Here is a 14,666-nt window from a genome sequence, read left to right as displayed (position 1 = left end):
GGCCATTTTTTTAAGAGATATAATAATTAAAAGATCACTTTTTAGAAAAGAAAAGTAAACTCTCAAAATTTCTGTTATATTTTTGTTTGTTTTTCTCTAGTATTTCATTGTTTTAAATTTTGAAGAAAAAGTTTCATTTTTTCTCTTTTTTCAAATCATTTTCTTCATGATTTGGAGTGTTTCTTACATCAAGATCTCTTAAATCATATTTGAATTTATCATTTTCCAAAATTTAAATACAGACGTAATTATTTTATTTACGCCAACATCATCTCTGCCACATTCATTTTGGACTCAGTTTTAGGGTTAACAATGTTCTGTCAGCATTCAAAACCAAGCCTTTAATGCTTGAGAGCATGAGAAACAGGTCTGTTATTAAAATCCCCTGTCCTTTTTCCTTTTTATGAACATTTTATCAATTTATTGTGCTGATTTTTAAATTCTTGATCAAATTACTAGGCTAATTTTCTTTCTGAAATTTGTTTTAGATTCAAGAAGGGTGAAGTAAAACCAAAGCTGAGGCTACTGCAAATAAGTGCCATTTTGGTGTGGCTACTGCACTGTTAAACTAAGGGTGATTTGGAAATTTAGACTGGGAAGCTGATAATATGGGGTTCAACAGATGATGGACATAGAGCATGAGGTAAATGAAATGATCCTCTAATTTATTTGAGTTAAAATGATTAAGGGTTTGTTTTCTCCCAAATTGATAAAATGCATATTTCTGTTTTGAGGGCGCATTTTGGTTGGGCTCATTGTGTGTCTGTAACAAGTAATCTTTTTCTATTTCCTATTTTTCTTTGGCTTTTAAGATTGTTAGCTAATATGAAGTATTTGCAAATAAAATTCTGAGGTACGTGGAAAACAAGAACAAGAGTCATGTTTACTGGCTGAGAGATGAAGATTCTGAAAGTTATTTGGGAAATGCTGATGTTCATTGTTCTTGCATCTTGGCCTTATAAGTAAGTTTAACATCTTCTGTGCTAGTTCCTATATAATTATTGAACCGGAATTTATTTTTGTTGTCGATACAAGTTTAACATGGTTTTGGAAAAAGAAAAAGAAGATGATAACACAATCTTGTTTGCAACAGGTATATCAAGTAGCCTTGGCCTTCAAGTTTTATCTATTGTACAATTACCTTTATGTCTTCATTTTCAACTTGCTGTGAAAGCCAAATTATGTTTGAAGCATTTCTGAGACATGTCAATGACATTTTTTTTGCATATCCCAGTATCTATTTTAGTTTATTTTTAATGGATTGATCTGGTAGATTCTATTGATTTGTTTTGTAAACTACTTGTTTTAAGATGGTAAAATTGTTGAATACACAAGTGAAATAAGGTAGTATTTCAATCGAATTTTATGCAGGTTTCTGCAAGTGGAATGTGCAGCGGCTACTTTATCCGGTGACTGTCATTCTGCTTTAAGGTATAATAAAGTTTAGTTATTTTCTTCAAGAGATTGTCGTTTCTTGTTTGATTCTTTCCATTTCTTCCCCCCGCCGGGACGAAAATTCTGATGTTATTTTACAATCATTATTGGTAGCTACCCACTTTTTTCTGCATTTAACAAAGGAACCGACTACCAATTTACCATTGTGTATGTGCAAGGAAAGAGGTCACTGATCACTCCATGAAAGCATATCAGGCAAGTTTATTATGGTTAAATTATGTCTAAATTGGCTTTAATGAAGATATCTGATTTATAAAATTTTGGTTATTATATGTACAATTTTTTTCTTGTGAATTTTTAGCTGGCTGATGTGTTCTTCATAGTATGTATTTAGAGAAGCGAAGGGACAATAAAAGTAGGTAACTGGAATTGTTTGCTCTCATCTTTTATGCACTAATTTTTATTGATTCCACATCAACAGCATCCTAATTTGTTAACTTCAGCCCCCATTTTTCATTCTGCTATTTAACACATTTTATGAATATATTCAGAAACTTAACTTTATATTAGAAATTTTCTTGGATTTGTACTTATTTTTTTACAAGTAATCTCTTATCAATATCAACCTATTTTATGAATCAAATGCCATAAAGTTAGTAAAAAGCAAGCTGACCCTATAACTGTAAACAAAAATTCTGCACCAAAATTTTGACATCCAAAGTTATATTAAAATAAAACATGTTAATAAGGTTGGAATAGCCCTTAAGGTTCTGTATTTAACTGCATACTACAAGTACATTCATACAATCAACATTTTCCCTGTGTAATTGTTAATTAATACCCTTTTGTCTCATGACTATCTTGCAATCAACCAAGAAGTTTTTAAAGAATTTAAAGGTGTTCCTGTATCCTTTTACTTTTCTTTCTAGCATTTGTTTATTTATCAGTAATAAACTTTGCAGATTGTGACTTGCTGCAAGAGATTGAAAAAGATGCAGAAGATAACAAGGCTCTTAGGGATTGGCTCCTTGGACCTTGGCAGTTGGTTCGCATTGTGCAAACATGGAGGTACAATTTCATTTGCATATTGTTAGGTTTAACCGGTGTTGCCACTTAATAACTAATTATACTGTGTTTGTTAGCTGATTTTGATAGCTGTTGCCAATGCGTTTCATGCACCACAACCCTGAAGTTTTTACCTTCAGAAGCAGCATAATTTTATCCCAGATGAACATATTGTGCCGACATTGTATACTGTAAGTAGGGGTGCACAAAAAATCCGAATATCCGAATATCCGAAAAAAAATATCCGAAACCGGTTTTGGGAAAAACCGGTTTTTTTTTAACCGGATCGGATTTTTTTAAACCGGTTATTTTAACCGGTTTGGAGAAAAAAAACCTAGACCGGTTTTTTTACCGGATAAAAAACCGGTTTGAAAAAAACCGGTTAAAAAACCGGTTTTTATCCGAAAAAAAAACCGGTCTGGGTTTAAAAAACTAGCCGTTAATATAGCCGTTTGTGACCGTTTTTTGACCGTTTTTTTCTTTAAAAAATTACCATTTTACCACCCTAAACATGTATAAATAGGTTGGGGATGTATTTGGTTGATTACAACTTTCTCAAATCTTATTACACAACACTTAAACATCTCTCAAATCTTAGTTTTGTAATTTTTTATTCATCATGAGTAACACTGCTGAATCTTCCGTCGGGGGAAACCTTGAAGTCGTGAGAGTGATCGAACACACTCGAAACAAAGATATTTGGGATCACTACGATTTATGTGAGATGTCAAATGGCTCGAGGAGGGCGCGTTGTAAACTTTGTCTAAAGTTTCTTGCATCGGAAGGAAACACAACGTTGAAGAACCATTTGACAAAATCATGCAAGGCACTTCGCTCAAGATCGGATCCTAGTCAATCGAATCTTACACCGCAAGGTGGTGTTTTTGTTTACGACAACGAAAAATTACGAGAAGCGTTTACAAAGTTCGTGATTACAAAAGCATTGCCGTTCGACCACTTTGATGATGAAGATTTCACGACAACAATTCAACAACTAATGCAACCACGTTATACTCAAGTAAGTCGTACTACCCTTAGAAGAGATGCTATAAAAATGTGGCGTACGGCGAGGGAAAAAATGATTTTAGGATTCCAAGAACACCGTTATGGTGTGTCGCTTACATGTGACGTTTGGAGTTCCCCTCATAATACCGGAAATTCTTTTTTAGCCGTTACGTCACATTGGTTAGATCAAGATAATTGGCAAATGATGAAAAGAACAATCGCGTTTGAATTATTCGGTGAGCCGCATACCGGTGCTAATTTATTTACACTTTTAAAACGGGTAATTTGTCTTTATAAATTAGAAAATAAAGTTTTTTCTATATCTTTTGATAATGCATCGAATAATACAAACGCGATTCCAAGATTGAAAATATTACTTTCACCGATTTTAGACGGTGCGTTTTTTCATACCCGTTGCGTTGCACACATAATTAATTTATCCGTGCAAGCCGGTTTGGAGGTTATTGAGCCAATTAGATTAGAATTTAAAACAATGATAAAATCGATTCTTTGTAACAACAACAAAAGACTAAATGATTATAAACGATTTTGTAAGTCTGTTAATAAAAAAGCTTTGGGTCCTAATTTGGATTGTCCAACTCGTTGGAACTCAACTTGGATGATGATGCATACTGCCTTAAGGCAAAGGGAAACATTGCAAACATTTCACGATCGGCTTTTCGAGAGGGGTCATGTCTCAGACATTTATCCGGATTCGAGTTGGGAAACTATAGCCAAAATAACCGATTTGCTTGAGGTTTTTAAAAATGCAACAACTTTTTTATCCGGTGTTTATTACCCTACTAGCCCGTTGGTTCTTAATCAAATATTTTTGTTGGCTACCCGACTAAATGACTTTGAATTTGAAACCGAAGTTTTTCAAGAAATTGGCTTTGCAATGAAGGAAAAACTTTTAAAATATTTTAAGGAGATTCCCCCCATTTTTACTTGTGCCGCCGCTTTAAACCCAACGTTAAATGTTGGTGGGGTTGAAACACTAATTGAACAAATTGCGTTTGCTTTTAATCTAACCGATGATGAACCCAACTTTGTCCAAAACCAAATAAATTATTTTAACAAATGTTTTCGAGACATGTTTGCAATTTATTTAAATAAATACGGATCAAGTAGTGTAATACACGATCAAATGAGAATGAATGCGGAATCATCTAGTAGACGTCCAAGTAACATAAATTTGAATCTTTTTAACACTCTTGTAAATTCCCAATCCAAACGATCACGTACTACCACCCCAAGTAGCGAGTTGGGAAATTATATGTCATGCGATTTTCTATCAAAAATGACATTTGAAGAGTTTGAAAGTTTGGATATTTTGGCTTGGTGGAAAGAAAAGGAAGCACAATTTCCGATTCTAGCCGCCATGGCCCGTGATTTACTAACCGTCCAAGCTTCTACGGTAGCTTCGGAATCCGCTTTTTCTGTTAGTGGCAGGGTTTTATCGCAACGGAGATCAAGACTAAGTCCCGAGTCGGTGGAAGTATGCATTTGTTTAAAGGATTATTTGGATGGAGCGGCTCGTAAGCAACATATCACCACCCTAGAAGATGCAATTGATGCCGATTTGGAAGCAAACTTACACATTGAAGAAGTCGAACTTGGAATATCTCCTCCAAACGAAGAAGGCGAAGATGATGAAGAAAGATGGCAATGTAGTTTATTTTTAACTTTATTTCAATTATCGTAAACTTTGTTTCAATTATCGAACTTGAAGTTTTTAAGTATTTGAATTTATCGAACTTGGAAGTTTTTAAGTATTTGAATTTATCAAACTTGGAAGTATTTAAGTATTTCAATTATGTTGAGTTAATTAAGTATTTCAATTAAGTATTTGAATTTATCGAACTTGAGGTTTGATGCTTTCTCTTTGATTATCTCTTGATTCTAGTTGCTTGATGTGTCTTGTCTTTGATCAATGACTTCTACGCTTGCTTAAATACACCTTGAATCACTTCTGAACGTTAGTGATAATTAATGAAGATAATATAGCGAATCGGTTCCCTAAGTGTAAAATTCAAATATTTCGACCGTTGAATAGGGGGGAATCGGTACCTCTATGGGGGAATCGGTTCCCTCCGAGCATTCTGGAAATCTCGGAGCCAAACCATTCAGTGAGGAATCGGTACCCCCTTGGGGGGAATCGGTTCCCTATGAGCAATCTGGAATATTAAAATCGATTTTTTTATAACCGATTTTTTAAAAAAATCGGTTTTTTTAAAACCGAAACCGGTTACACCGGTTAGGATATCCGGCCCTCCAAACCGGTTAGAAACCGAACCGGTTATTTTATAAACCGGTTTTTTTTCTATGGGAAAAAATCGGATCGGATAAAAACCGATCCGGATCGGATTGAAATCCGAATTATGTGCAACCCTAACTGTAAGTAAAGAATCTGTACATGCGTGTTCTCCATTCTCAAGTCTCGACAATCTTCTGGTTTTCTTCTCGACTTTTAATGGTTGTACTCATGGATGTTCCAACACACAAATTTATTTCTGCAGTCCAAGAAAACAAGTGTATTGGTACTTAAAGAATTGTCCATGATGTAGTAAGGATATTGGCATTTGAAGACGATTAGTGCTAAATGTTTGGATTGGGGAATTTTATGCATATATACATATGGTGGTAGAAGTTGCCTGAAAAACGCCCTTTAAGATATAAATTGATCATATAGATATGTTCGTTTTTTTAGTGTTTTAGTTTTTTTTCCCCTTTGAATTAGAGTAGGGTTGCACATAATTCGGATTTCAATCCGATCCGGATCGGTTTTTATCCGATCCGGTTTTTTCCCATAGAAAAAAAACCGGTTTATAAAATAACCGGTTCGATTTCTAATCGGTTTGGAGGGCCGGATATCCTAACCGGTGTAACCGGTTTCGGTTTTAAAAAAACCGATTTTTTTAAAAAATCGGTTATAAAAAAATCGATTTTAATATTCCAGATTGCTCATAGGGAACCGATTCCCCCCAAGGGGGTACCGATTCCTCACTGAATGGTTTGGCTCCGAGATTTCCAGAATGCTCGGAGGGAACCGATTCCCCCATAGAGGTACCGATTCCCCCCTATTCAACGGTCGAAATATTTGAATTTTACACTTAGGGAACCGATTCGCTATATTATCTTCATTAATTATCACTAACGTTCAGAAGTGATTCAAGGTGTATTTAAGCAAGCGTAGAAGTCATTGATCAAAGACAAGACACATCAAGCAACTAGAATCAAGAGATAATCAAAGAGAAAGCATCAAACCTCAAGTTCGATAAATTCAAATACTTAATTGAAATACTTAATTAACTCAACATAATTGAAATACTTAAATACTTCCAAGTTTGATAAATTCAAATACTTAAAAACTTCCAAGTTCGATAAATTCAAATACTTAAAAACTTCAAGTTCGATAATTGAAACAAAGTTTACGATAATTGAAATAAAGTTATAAAATAAACTACATTGCCATCTCTTCTTCATCATCTTCGCCTTCTTCGTTTGGAGGAGATATTCCAAGTTCGACTTCTTCAATGTGTAAGTTTGCTTCCAAATCGGCATCAATTGCATCTTCTAGGGTGGTGATATGTTGCTTACGAGCCGCTCCATCCAAATAATCCTTTAAACAAATGCATACTTCCACCGACTCGGGACTTAGTCTTGATCTCCGTTGCGATATAACCCTGCCACTAACAGAAAAAGCGGATTCCGAAGCTACCGTAGAAGCTTGGACGGTTAGTAAATCACGGGCCATGGCGGCTAGAATCGGAAATTGTGCTTCCTTTTCTTTCCACCAAGCCAAAATATCCAAACTTTCAAACTCTTCAAATGTCATTTTTGATAGAAAATCGCATGACATATAATTTCCCAACTCGCTACTTGGGGTGGTAGTACGTGATCGTTTGGATTGGGAATTTACAAGAGTGTTAAAAAGATTCAAATTTATGTTACTTGGACGTCTACTAGATGATTCCGCATTCATTCTCATTTGATCGTGTATTACACTACTTGATCCGTATTTATTTAAATAAATTGCAAACATGTCTCGAAAACATTTGTTAAAATAATTTATTTGGTTTTGGACAAAGTTGGGTTCATCATCGGTTAGATTAAAAGCAAACGCAATTTGTTCAATTAGTGTTTCAACCCCACCAACATTTAACGTTGGGTTTAAAGCGGCGGCACAAGTAAAAATGGGGGGAATCTCCTTAAAATATTTTAAAAGTTTTTCCTTCATTGCAAAGCCAATTTCTTGAAAAACTTCGGTTTCAAATTCAAAGTCATTTAGTCGGGTAGCCAACAAAAATATTTGATTAAGAACCAACGGGCTAGTAGGGTAATAAACACCGGATAAAAAAGTTGTTGCATTTTTAAAAACCTCAAGCAAATCGGTTATTTTGGCTATAGTTTCCCAACTCGAATCCGGATAAATGTCTGGGACATGACCCCTCTCGAAAAGCCGATCGTGAAATGTTTGCAATGTTTCCCTTTGCCTTAAGGCAGTATGCATCATCATCCAAGTTGAGTTCCAACGAGTTGGACAATCCAAATTAGGACCCAAAGCTTTTTTTATTAACAGACTTACAAAATCGTTTATAATCATTTAGTCTTTTGTTGTTGTTACAAAGAATCGATTTTATCATTGTTTTAAATTCTAATCTAATTGACTCAATAACCTCCAAACCGGCTTGCACGGATAAATTAATTATGTGTGCAACGCAACGGGTATGAAAAAACGCACCGTCTAAAATCGGTGAAAGTAATATTTTCAATCTTGGAATCGCGTTTGTATTATTCGATGCATTATCAAAAGATATAGAAAAAACTTTATTTTCTAATTTATAAAGACAAATTACCCGTTTTAAAAGTGTAAATAATTAGCACTGGTATGCGGCTCACCGAATAATTCAAACGCGATTGTTCTTTTCATCATTTGCCAATTATCTTGATCTAACCAATGTGACGTAACGGCTAAAAAAGAATTTCCGGTATTATGAGGGGAACTCCAAACGTCACATGTAAGCGACACACCATAACGGTGTTCTTGGAATCCTAAAATCATTTTTTCCCTCGCCGTACGCCACATTTTTATAGCATCTCTTCTAAGGGTAGTACGACTTACTTGAGTATAACGTGGTTGCATTAGTTGTTGAATTGTTGTCGTGAAATCTTCATCATCAAAGTGGTCGAACGACAATGCTTTTGTAATCACGAACTTTGTAAACGCTTCTCGTAATTTTTCGTTGTCGTAAACAAAAAACACCACCTTGCGGTGTAAGATTCGATTGACTAGGATCCGATCTTGAGCGAAGTGCCTTGCATGATTTTGTCAAATGGTTCTTCAACGTTGTGTTTCCTTCCGATGCAAGAAACTTTAGACAAAGTTTACAACGCGCCCTCCTCGAGCCATTTGACATCTCACATAAATCGTAGTGATCCCAAATATCTTTGTTTCGAGTGTGTTCGATCACTCTCACGACTTCAAGGTTTCCCCCGACGGAAGATTCAGCAGTGTTACTCATGATGAATAAAAAATTACAAAACTAAGATTTGAGAGATGTTTAAGTGTTGTGTAATAAGATTTGAGAAAGTTGTAATCAACCAAATACATCCCCAACCTATTTATACATGTTTAGGGTGGTAAAATGGTAATTTTTTAAAGAAAAAAACGGTCACAAACGGCTATATTAACGGCTAGTTTTTTAAACCCAGACCGGTTTTTTTTCGGATAAAAACCGGTTTTTTAACCGGTTTTTTTCAAACCGGTTTTTTATCCGGTAAAAAAACCGGTCTAGGTTTTTTTTCTCCAAACCGGTTAAAATAACCGGTTTAAAAAAATCCGATCCGGTTAAAAAAAACCGGTTTTTCCCAAAACCGGTTTCGGATATTTTTTTCGGATATTCGGATTTTTTGTGCACCCTAAATTAGAGTACCTTGAAAAGTCGAAACGAATACCAAGTTGATGCTTAATGTGCAAAGTCAACTTTAGAATGGACAATTCATTAGAGTTAAATACATGGTTATTATATGAAAGTATATCCGAATTTTCAATGTTACATACCTATGATTTCTTTCGTTCAATTATTCCATACATGAAATTTTAAGCGGCTAAGTTGGGCCATTTTTCATGGCAGTATCCAAAAAGTGAAGCGTGACATTTTTTTTGAGGGACCGTGAATTGCTTTTAACTAAATGAAAGTGGGGATTAGTTTAAGGAATCTGATTCGACCTGCATTCCTGCAGTTTGCCATTATTTACAGCAAGCAACCCATGGTTTCCAAGTAACCAACATTGAGTTCTCTTCCACCTTAGCAACACCTATGTTTAAAACAGTAATTTCCCCACTCATTGTTGCATAGTCATTTAGTTTTCGCAGTCAAACATTGTTCATTCCGCCATATCCATTATTCCCAGCAAAAATAGGAGAGGGCAATTCCAGTCACCAATCACAAGTCTAATACATTTAACAATTCATAATTTCCACCATTCGTCCACAGCAGAGTCAAAGAATATAGTACCTTATTCATTAGCAAGAACTTTCCTCAAATGTTCTTTACAGAATATGGATGGAACCTTCCTTGTGACAGTCAATTTGTTGAGTTTCCCCATATTAAAGCATCCTTGGAATTGTACACAGGGATGCAGGGGATAAGTCGTATGCGGTTTGCTATCTCTTCAGGTAAAAGAGATTGAATGAGATCAGTGTTCCACTTGCCATCTTCAAACAAGTCATTCACAAGCAGTTCAACAGCACGAATATTCTTTAAAAACAGAGAAGCAACCGACAAATAATCACAATTCATCAATCACATGGGACGAACACTTCTTACGCGGAAAACCGTTTAAACCAAAGGATTCCAGAAAATCAAGTTTGACTTGATGTGACTTTCAATCACTGTAAATACATAATTCTACCTTAAACAATAACCAAAAAGTGATTCCAAAACACAGAAAGTTGAGAATCTCCAAATACAGATACAAATAATGACTTTCCGGTTGAATATCAGCAGGCTACAGTAATTGATGGCAAATTCGTCCTACAAAACTATCTACTTTATACCCTAATCACTGTTTTATAGATGCAAAAGATGGGTGTTCTTTCATCTGATGTAATTAAACTACTTTCAAGTCCAAGGCTTGCATCAACATAGCTTTCACGTGGAAATCAGGATTCACCATAACAACCAAAATGGCTAAAAGGAAAACCAATCAAATTAAGTTTGACTCAATGTGACTTTTCAAGATACTCAAATGCATGTGAAAAAAAAAAAAAACTGAACATAGTTATATGATCATATATTCGTATTTGACGCTTATACCTCAAGGAAGTTCTTCAGGCAGCATCTATTCTCATGATTAAAAGCACCATATTTGATGTATGCATCAGTGGGGCATGATAAAAGATAAACTATTTTGAGATGACACCAAATCCTTTCTAATTAGTTCAACTGATGCAAAGTAATTTTCCAATCAAAGGTATGTAATGCAACTATAGGGTAAATTAGATTAAACTATTCAAGATCTATTTGAAAATTTTAAATTTGGTTTAATCGTTTTAGAATCAAGGTCAAGCTTAAACAGATCAAACTATGAATTCGAATATCCTAATGCTTCAACTTAAGTCGATTGCAAGCTTAATTAGATTTCTTCAATTAAAATCGAAAAATGTTAATTCAAACTAAAACTGTTGAAATGGATAAAACTACAAAAGTGGAAAAATAAACACAAACACACAAGAAAATAAGGCAGTCCACTTTTATAACCTGATTCCCTACTCTGGACACTGAAGGAATAGTCCCCTGCTCCATGTCATCAGTCATATTCATCACAATCAGAGGGGTTGTACCAGGTATCAAGATCTTCTGCAACGAACTTAAAATCATGGGTTGGGTCAGAAGGGTGCCTCAAGTTTTTTATGCGTTCAACGCACCTTTTCTCCAAGTTCCCCACCAGACGAACACTGAAACATTGTCGCAAGTCGAGATATTCAAGGTGAGGACAACCGTCAAGAATGGCCTGCAAGCCTTCATTCGTCAACCCATTCCCCAAAAGTTGGAGGTGGCGTAATTCAGGCATAGTTTGTGCAATAGCTAGTGCCTCATCATCACAGACATAGCCTTTGCATCGCTGAAGATTGTATTTGAATGATTTCAAGAGAGGGCAACTGCGACCGATGGTTTCAACAGCACGTTTTGAAATGGGACCTATGAAAATCTCAAGCTCTTCAAGAAACGGAATCTTTAAAGTTGCTTCGCTTAATCCTTCATCTGAAATGCCAAAGCAAGAAAAAAGTCGAAGACGCTTCAGATGAACAGACCTGTTAGAAACATCATTTAAAGAAAAAAAGATGAAGAATGATAGGTAACAGCAGTTGCAAGCAAATTAGTACTGCAATATAATAAAAAAACAAGTAGCGGTTGAAATTATAAATGGAAACAAATAACCATATTTCTATTGAATGTTCATGCTGAAACGTCATTTTGAAAGTCTTCAGTAATCAATTGCCAGTTTAATCGGCAAATGGCGAAAGCTAAAGGCCAGGCTATGAACACATCCCCGAGTAAATAATATATACCAATTGAAAATTCACTACTAGGGGTGCTTAATGAGTTGAGCCGCTCGTGAGCTACTCGAACTAGACTGAGTCAACGTTCGACTCGGGTTGACTCTACTCGAACTCAACCGAGATCTTTACAAGTTGAGTCGAGTAAAATCCAACTCAACTCAATAAGTTCACAAATAATTCATTAATTTTTTCATAATTGTTTAGTAATTACCTTAAAAAACTTATTCCAAAAGAAAGCCTAAATAATAATTACTAATTTACTAACAAGTAATAAGAAAGATGGAAAATTACTAATTAATAATTACTACTAATTTATTAATCTACTAATTTTCTAATAAACAATAAAAAATATTAAATTACTCCAATTAATAACTATTAATTTACTGCGGCCAAAAATCAAACCCTAATCATCCTACCTAAAACTTTTGGTTAGGCTAACAAGCAACGAGTCCAATAACAAGTTTTTTTAATTAGCAAGAGTCAAGCAGCAAAATGTTAACGAACTCAATGAACAAGGAGTTGACCAATATTTTTTTTTAACAAACACGAAATCGAACACTTCTCAACTCGTGATCAACTCGCTCAAAAAACACCCATATTCACTACTAAATAAGAAACAAATGTTACAGAAACCCTAAATCTAATAAATTCCCAGAATTTGACCATTAATAAACTAGCCATATAAGATTATAAAACACTCAATTAACATAAAGGAGAAAAATTGATGATTGATAGTTAGTAGAACCTGAAATAAACAATTAGAGATTATGAAATAAAAGAAACATAAATTTTACCGCTCGGCGATATAAAGCAGAAGATCATCGGTGCCAAAATATTCGATATTGATATCAAGCAAGTGGCCGAAGCTGCGATCGACGGCGTGGAAGCACATCTTCTCATGGACATAGTCCTTGTCCCATTCACCCGAGTTACGCATATCAATGGATCTCCACATCGACGGGTCTTTGCAGATTTTTCGCCACTGAGAACACACGTCTTGGGCGCTGCTAAGGATCTCGATCGCACCTAGCCGAGAGAGAATCGACGCCGTCACGTCCGGCGGCAGTTCCAGCCAATTGCGGGCATCGGATGCGTCGCCCATCTTTCGTTTCCTTTGGAGGATTTTTGTTGCAAAGAGGAATTCGAAGGAAATGGTTAAATTTTTCATTTTTTTTTCTTTGGCTAAAATACACTCGAGGTCACTCCAACGTCAAATATTTGATATAATATTATTTTGGTATAATGTCAAAAATATCCTAAAATTTGATTAAATAATTATTTTAAAATTTGATAAAATACATAAATGATCTCTCGATACAAGATTGTTGTTTTGTTGAGTCCTTTAACTATTAAATGTTATAAAATAATCATCTAATTATAGGATGTTGCTTTTTTGAGTCCCAGACTATTAAAAATTACAAAATAGTCACCTAACTACTGATATGTTTCAAAATCATTATTTTTCATTAAAAATTTGACGACAATTTGAGTTGGACGTTAACCTGCTGATTAAGATATATAAAATTTGATCTCAGAATCTCAAACGACTATACAACTAAAATGATCCTGGGATTATATTTAATTTAATCTTAGTCAATATATTAACATCCAACTTAGATGATTGTCAATTTTTTAACAGAAAAAAGAACTAATACAAAATATGAATAGTCAAGTGATCATTTCATAATTTTAATAATCAATAGATTCAACAAAGAAATATTGTTGAATTAAGATTTTTATATAACAATAAATTGCAAAATTTGATTTTGGACTTAATCAAATTTATTAAAAATAATTCAAATTCTAAATTAACTTGAAAAATATGTTTTAAATGTTTTCCAACTTAGTTGAACATTTTCAAAAACATACTAAATCATTTTCACGCTTTAAAGTTGAGTTCCAAGCATATTTGGCTCAAAGGATCGACCCCTTGAAAAATGATCAATCTTTAGATTCGAGTAGGTTTTGGATCGATCACTCGAGGAAAATGATCGATCCCTTTACCAAAAAGATCCACCCCTCAATGAAAAGGATAACTCCTTTCCCCTAAATGATTGATCCCTTTCAGGCAACGAATAATTTGAAAAAAGATCTATTCCTTTCACCAAATGGTCAATTCCTTGTGCATTAAATGTTGTTTTTGGTTGTAGGTAAAGCCTATAATGATTCCCAACGGTTCTAAATGTCTAAAATTGATGGAGAAGGTATAATTGAAGGTCAAAGCTTTCCAAGGTTAACAAAAATCATATTGAATCAACCTTGTAACACCATTTTCCTGTATCCGACTTGAATACGAGTTAGATATGTTACATCAACATTTAAAATATTTCCTAATCAAAAATTGGTAAAATTTTGTTCCTTTCTAATTTCTAAATTTAACATTTATAGTAAAACTAATAAATCATGTAATATCAAAATAAAATATTTTAATAGTCAAATCAAGTTCAATTTTCGACAACAATAAGGCATTTCAATATTGTTTCATATAAAGAGTGAAATTGTCTAAAAAATTCATCTTTTTACTATTAAAATATAACTTTATCAAAGTATAAAACCAAATTTCATATTCATAATCTTATAATATTTACTAATATACACACCTATAAATTATTGCAATTATTCCAAAACAATA

General features: G+C 34.3%; 1 protein-coding gene across 1 annotated transcript; it reads right to left on the bottom strand.

Moving 5' to 3' along the window:
- Positions 1 to 11,216: 11,216 nt before the first annotated feature.
- On the bottom strand, positions 11,217 to 13,179 carry LOC120156125 (putative F-box/LRR-repeat protein 23). The gene is made up of 2 exons (XM_039167542.1): positions 12,829 to 13,179; positions 11,217 to 11,785 (listed from the first exon to the last, which is right to left on the bottom strand). The coding sequence occupies exons 1-2, from the start codon at positions 13,134 to 13,136 to the stop codon at positions 11,281 to 11,283; spliced, it is 813 nt and encodes a 270-aa protein (XP_039023473.1). The 5' UTR covers positions 13,137 to 13,179; the 3' UTR covers positions 11,217 to 11,280.
- Positions 13,180 to 14,666: the final 1,487 nt, after the last annotated feature.

The sequence above is a fragment of the Hibiscus syriacus genome, unplaced genomic scaffold, assembly GCF_006381635.1.
Source record: "Hibiscus syriacus cultivar Baekdansim isolate YM2019G1 unplaced genomic scaffold, ASM638163v2 tig00111213_pilon, whole genome shotgun sequence".
NCBI classification, from domain to species: domain Eukaryota; kingdom Viridiplantae; phylum Streptophyta; class Magnoliopsida; order Malvales; family Malvaceae; genus Hibiscus; species Hibiscus syriacus.
This window is presented reverse-complemented; position numbering and strand designations above follow the sequence as displayed.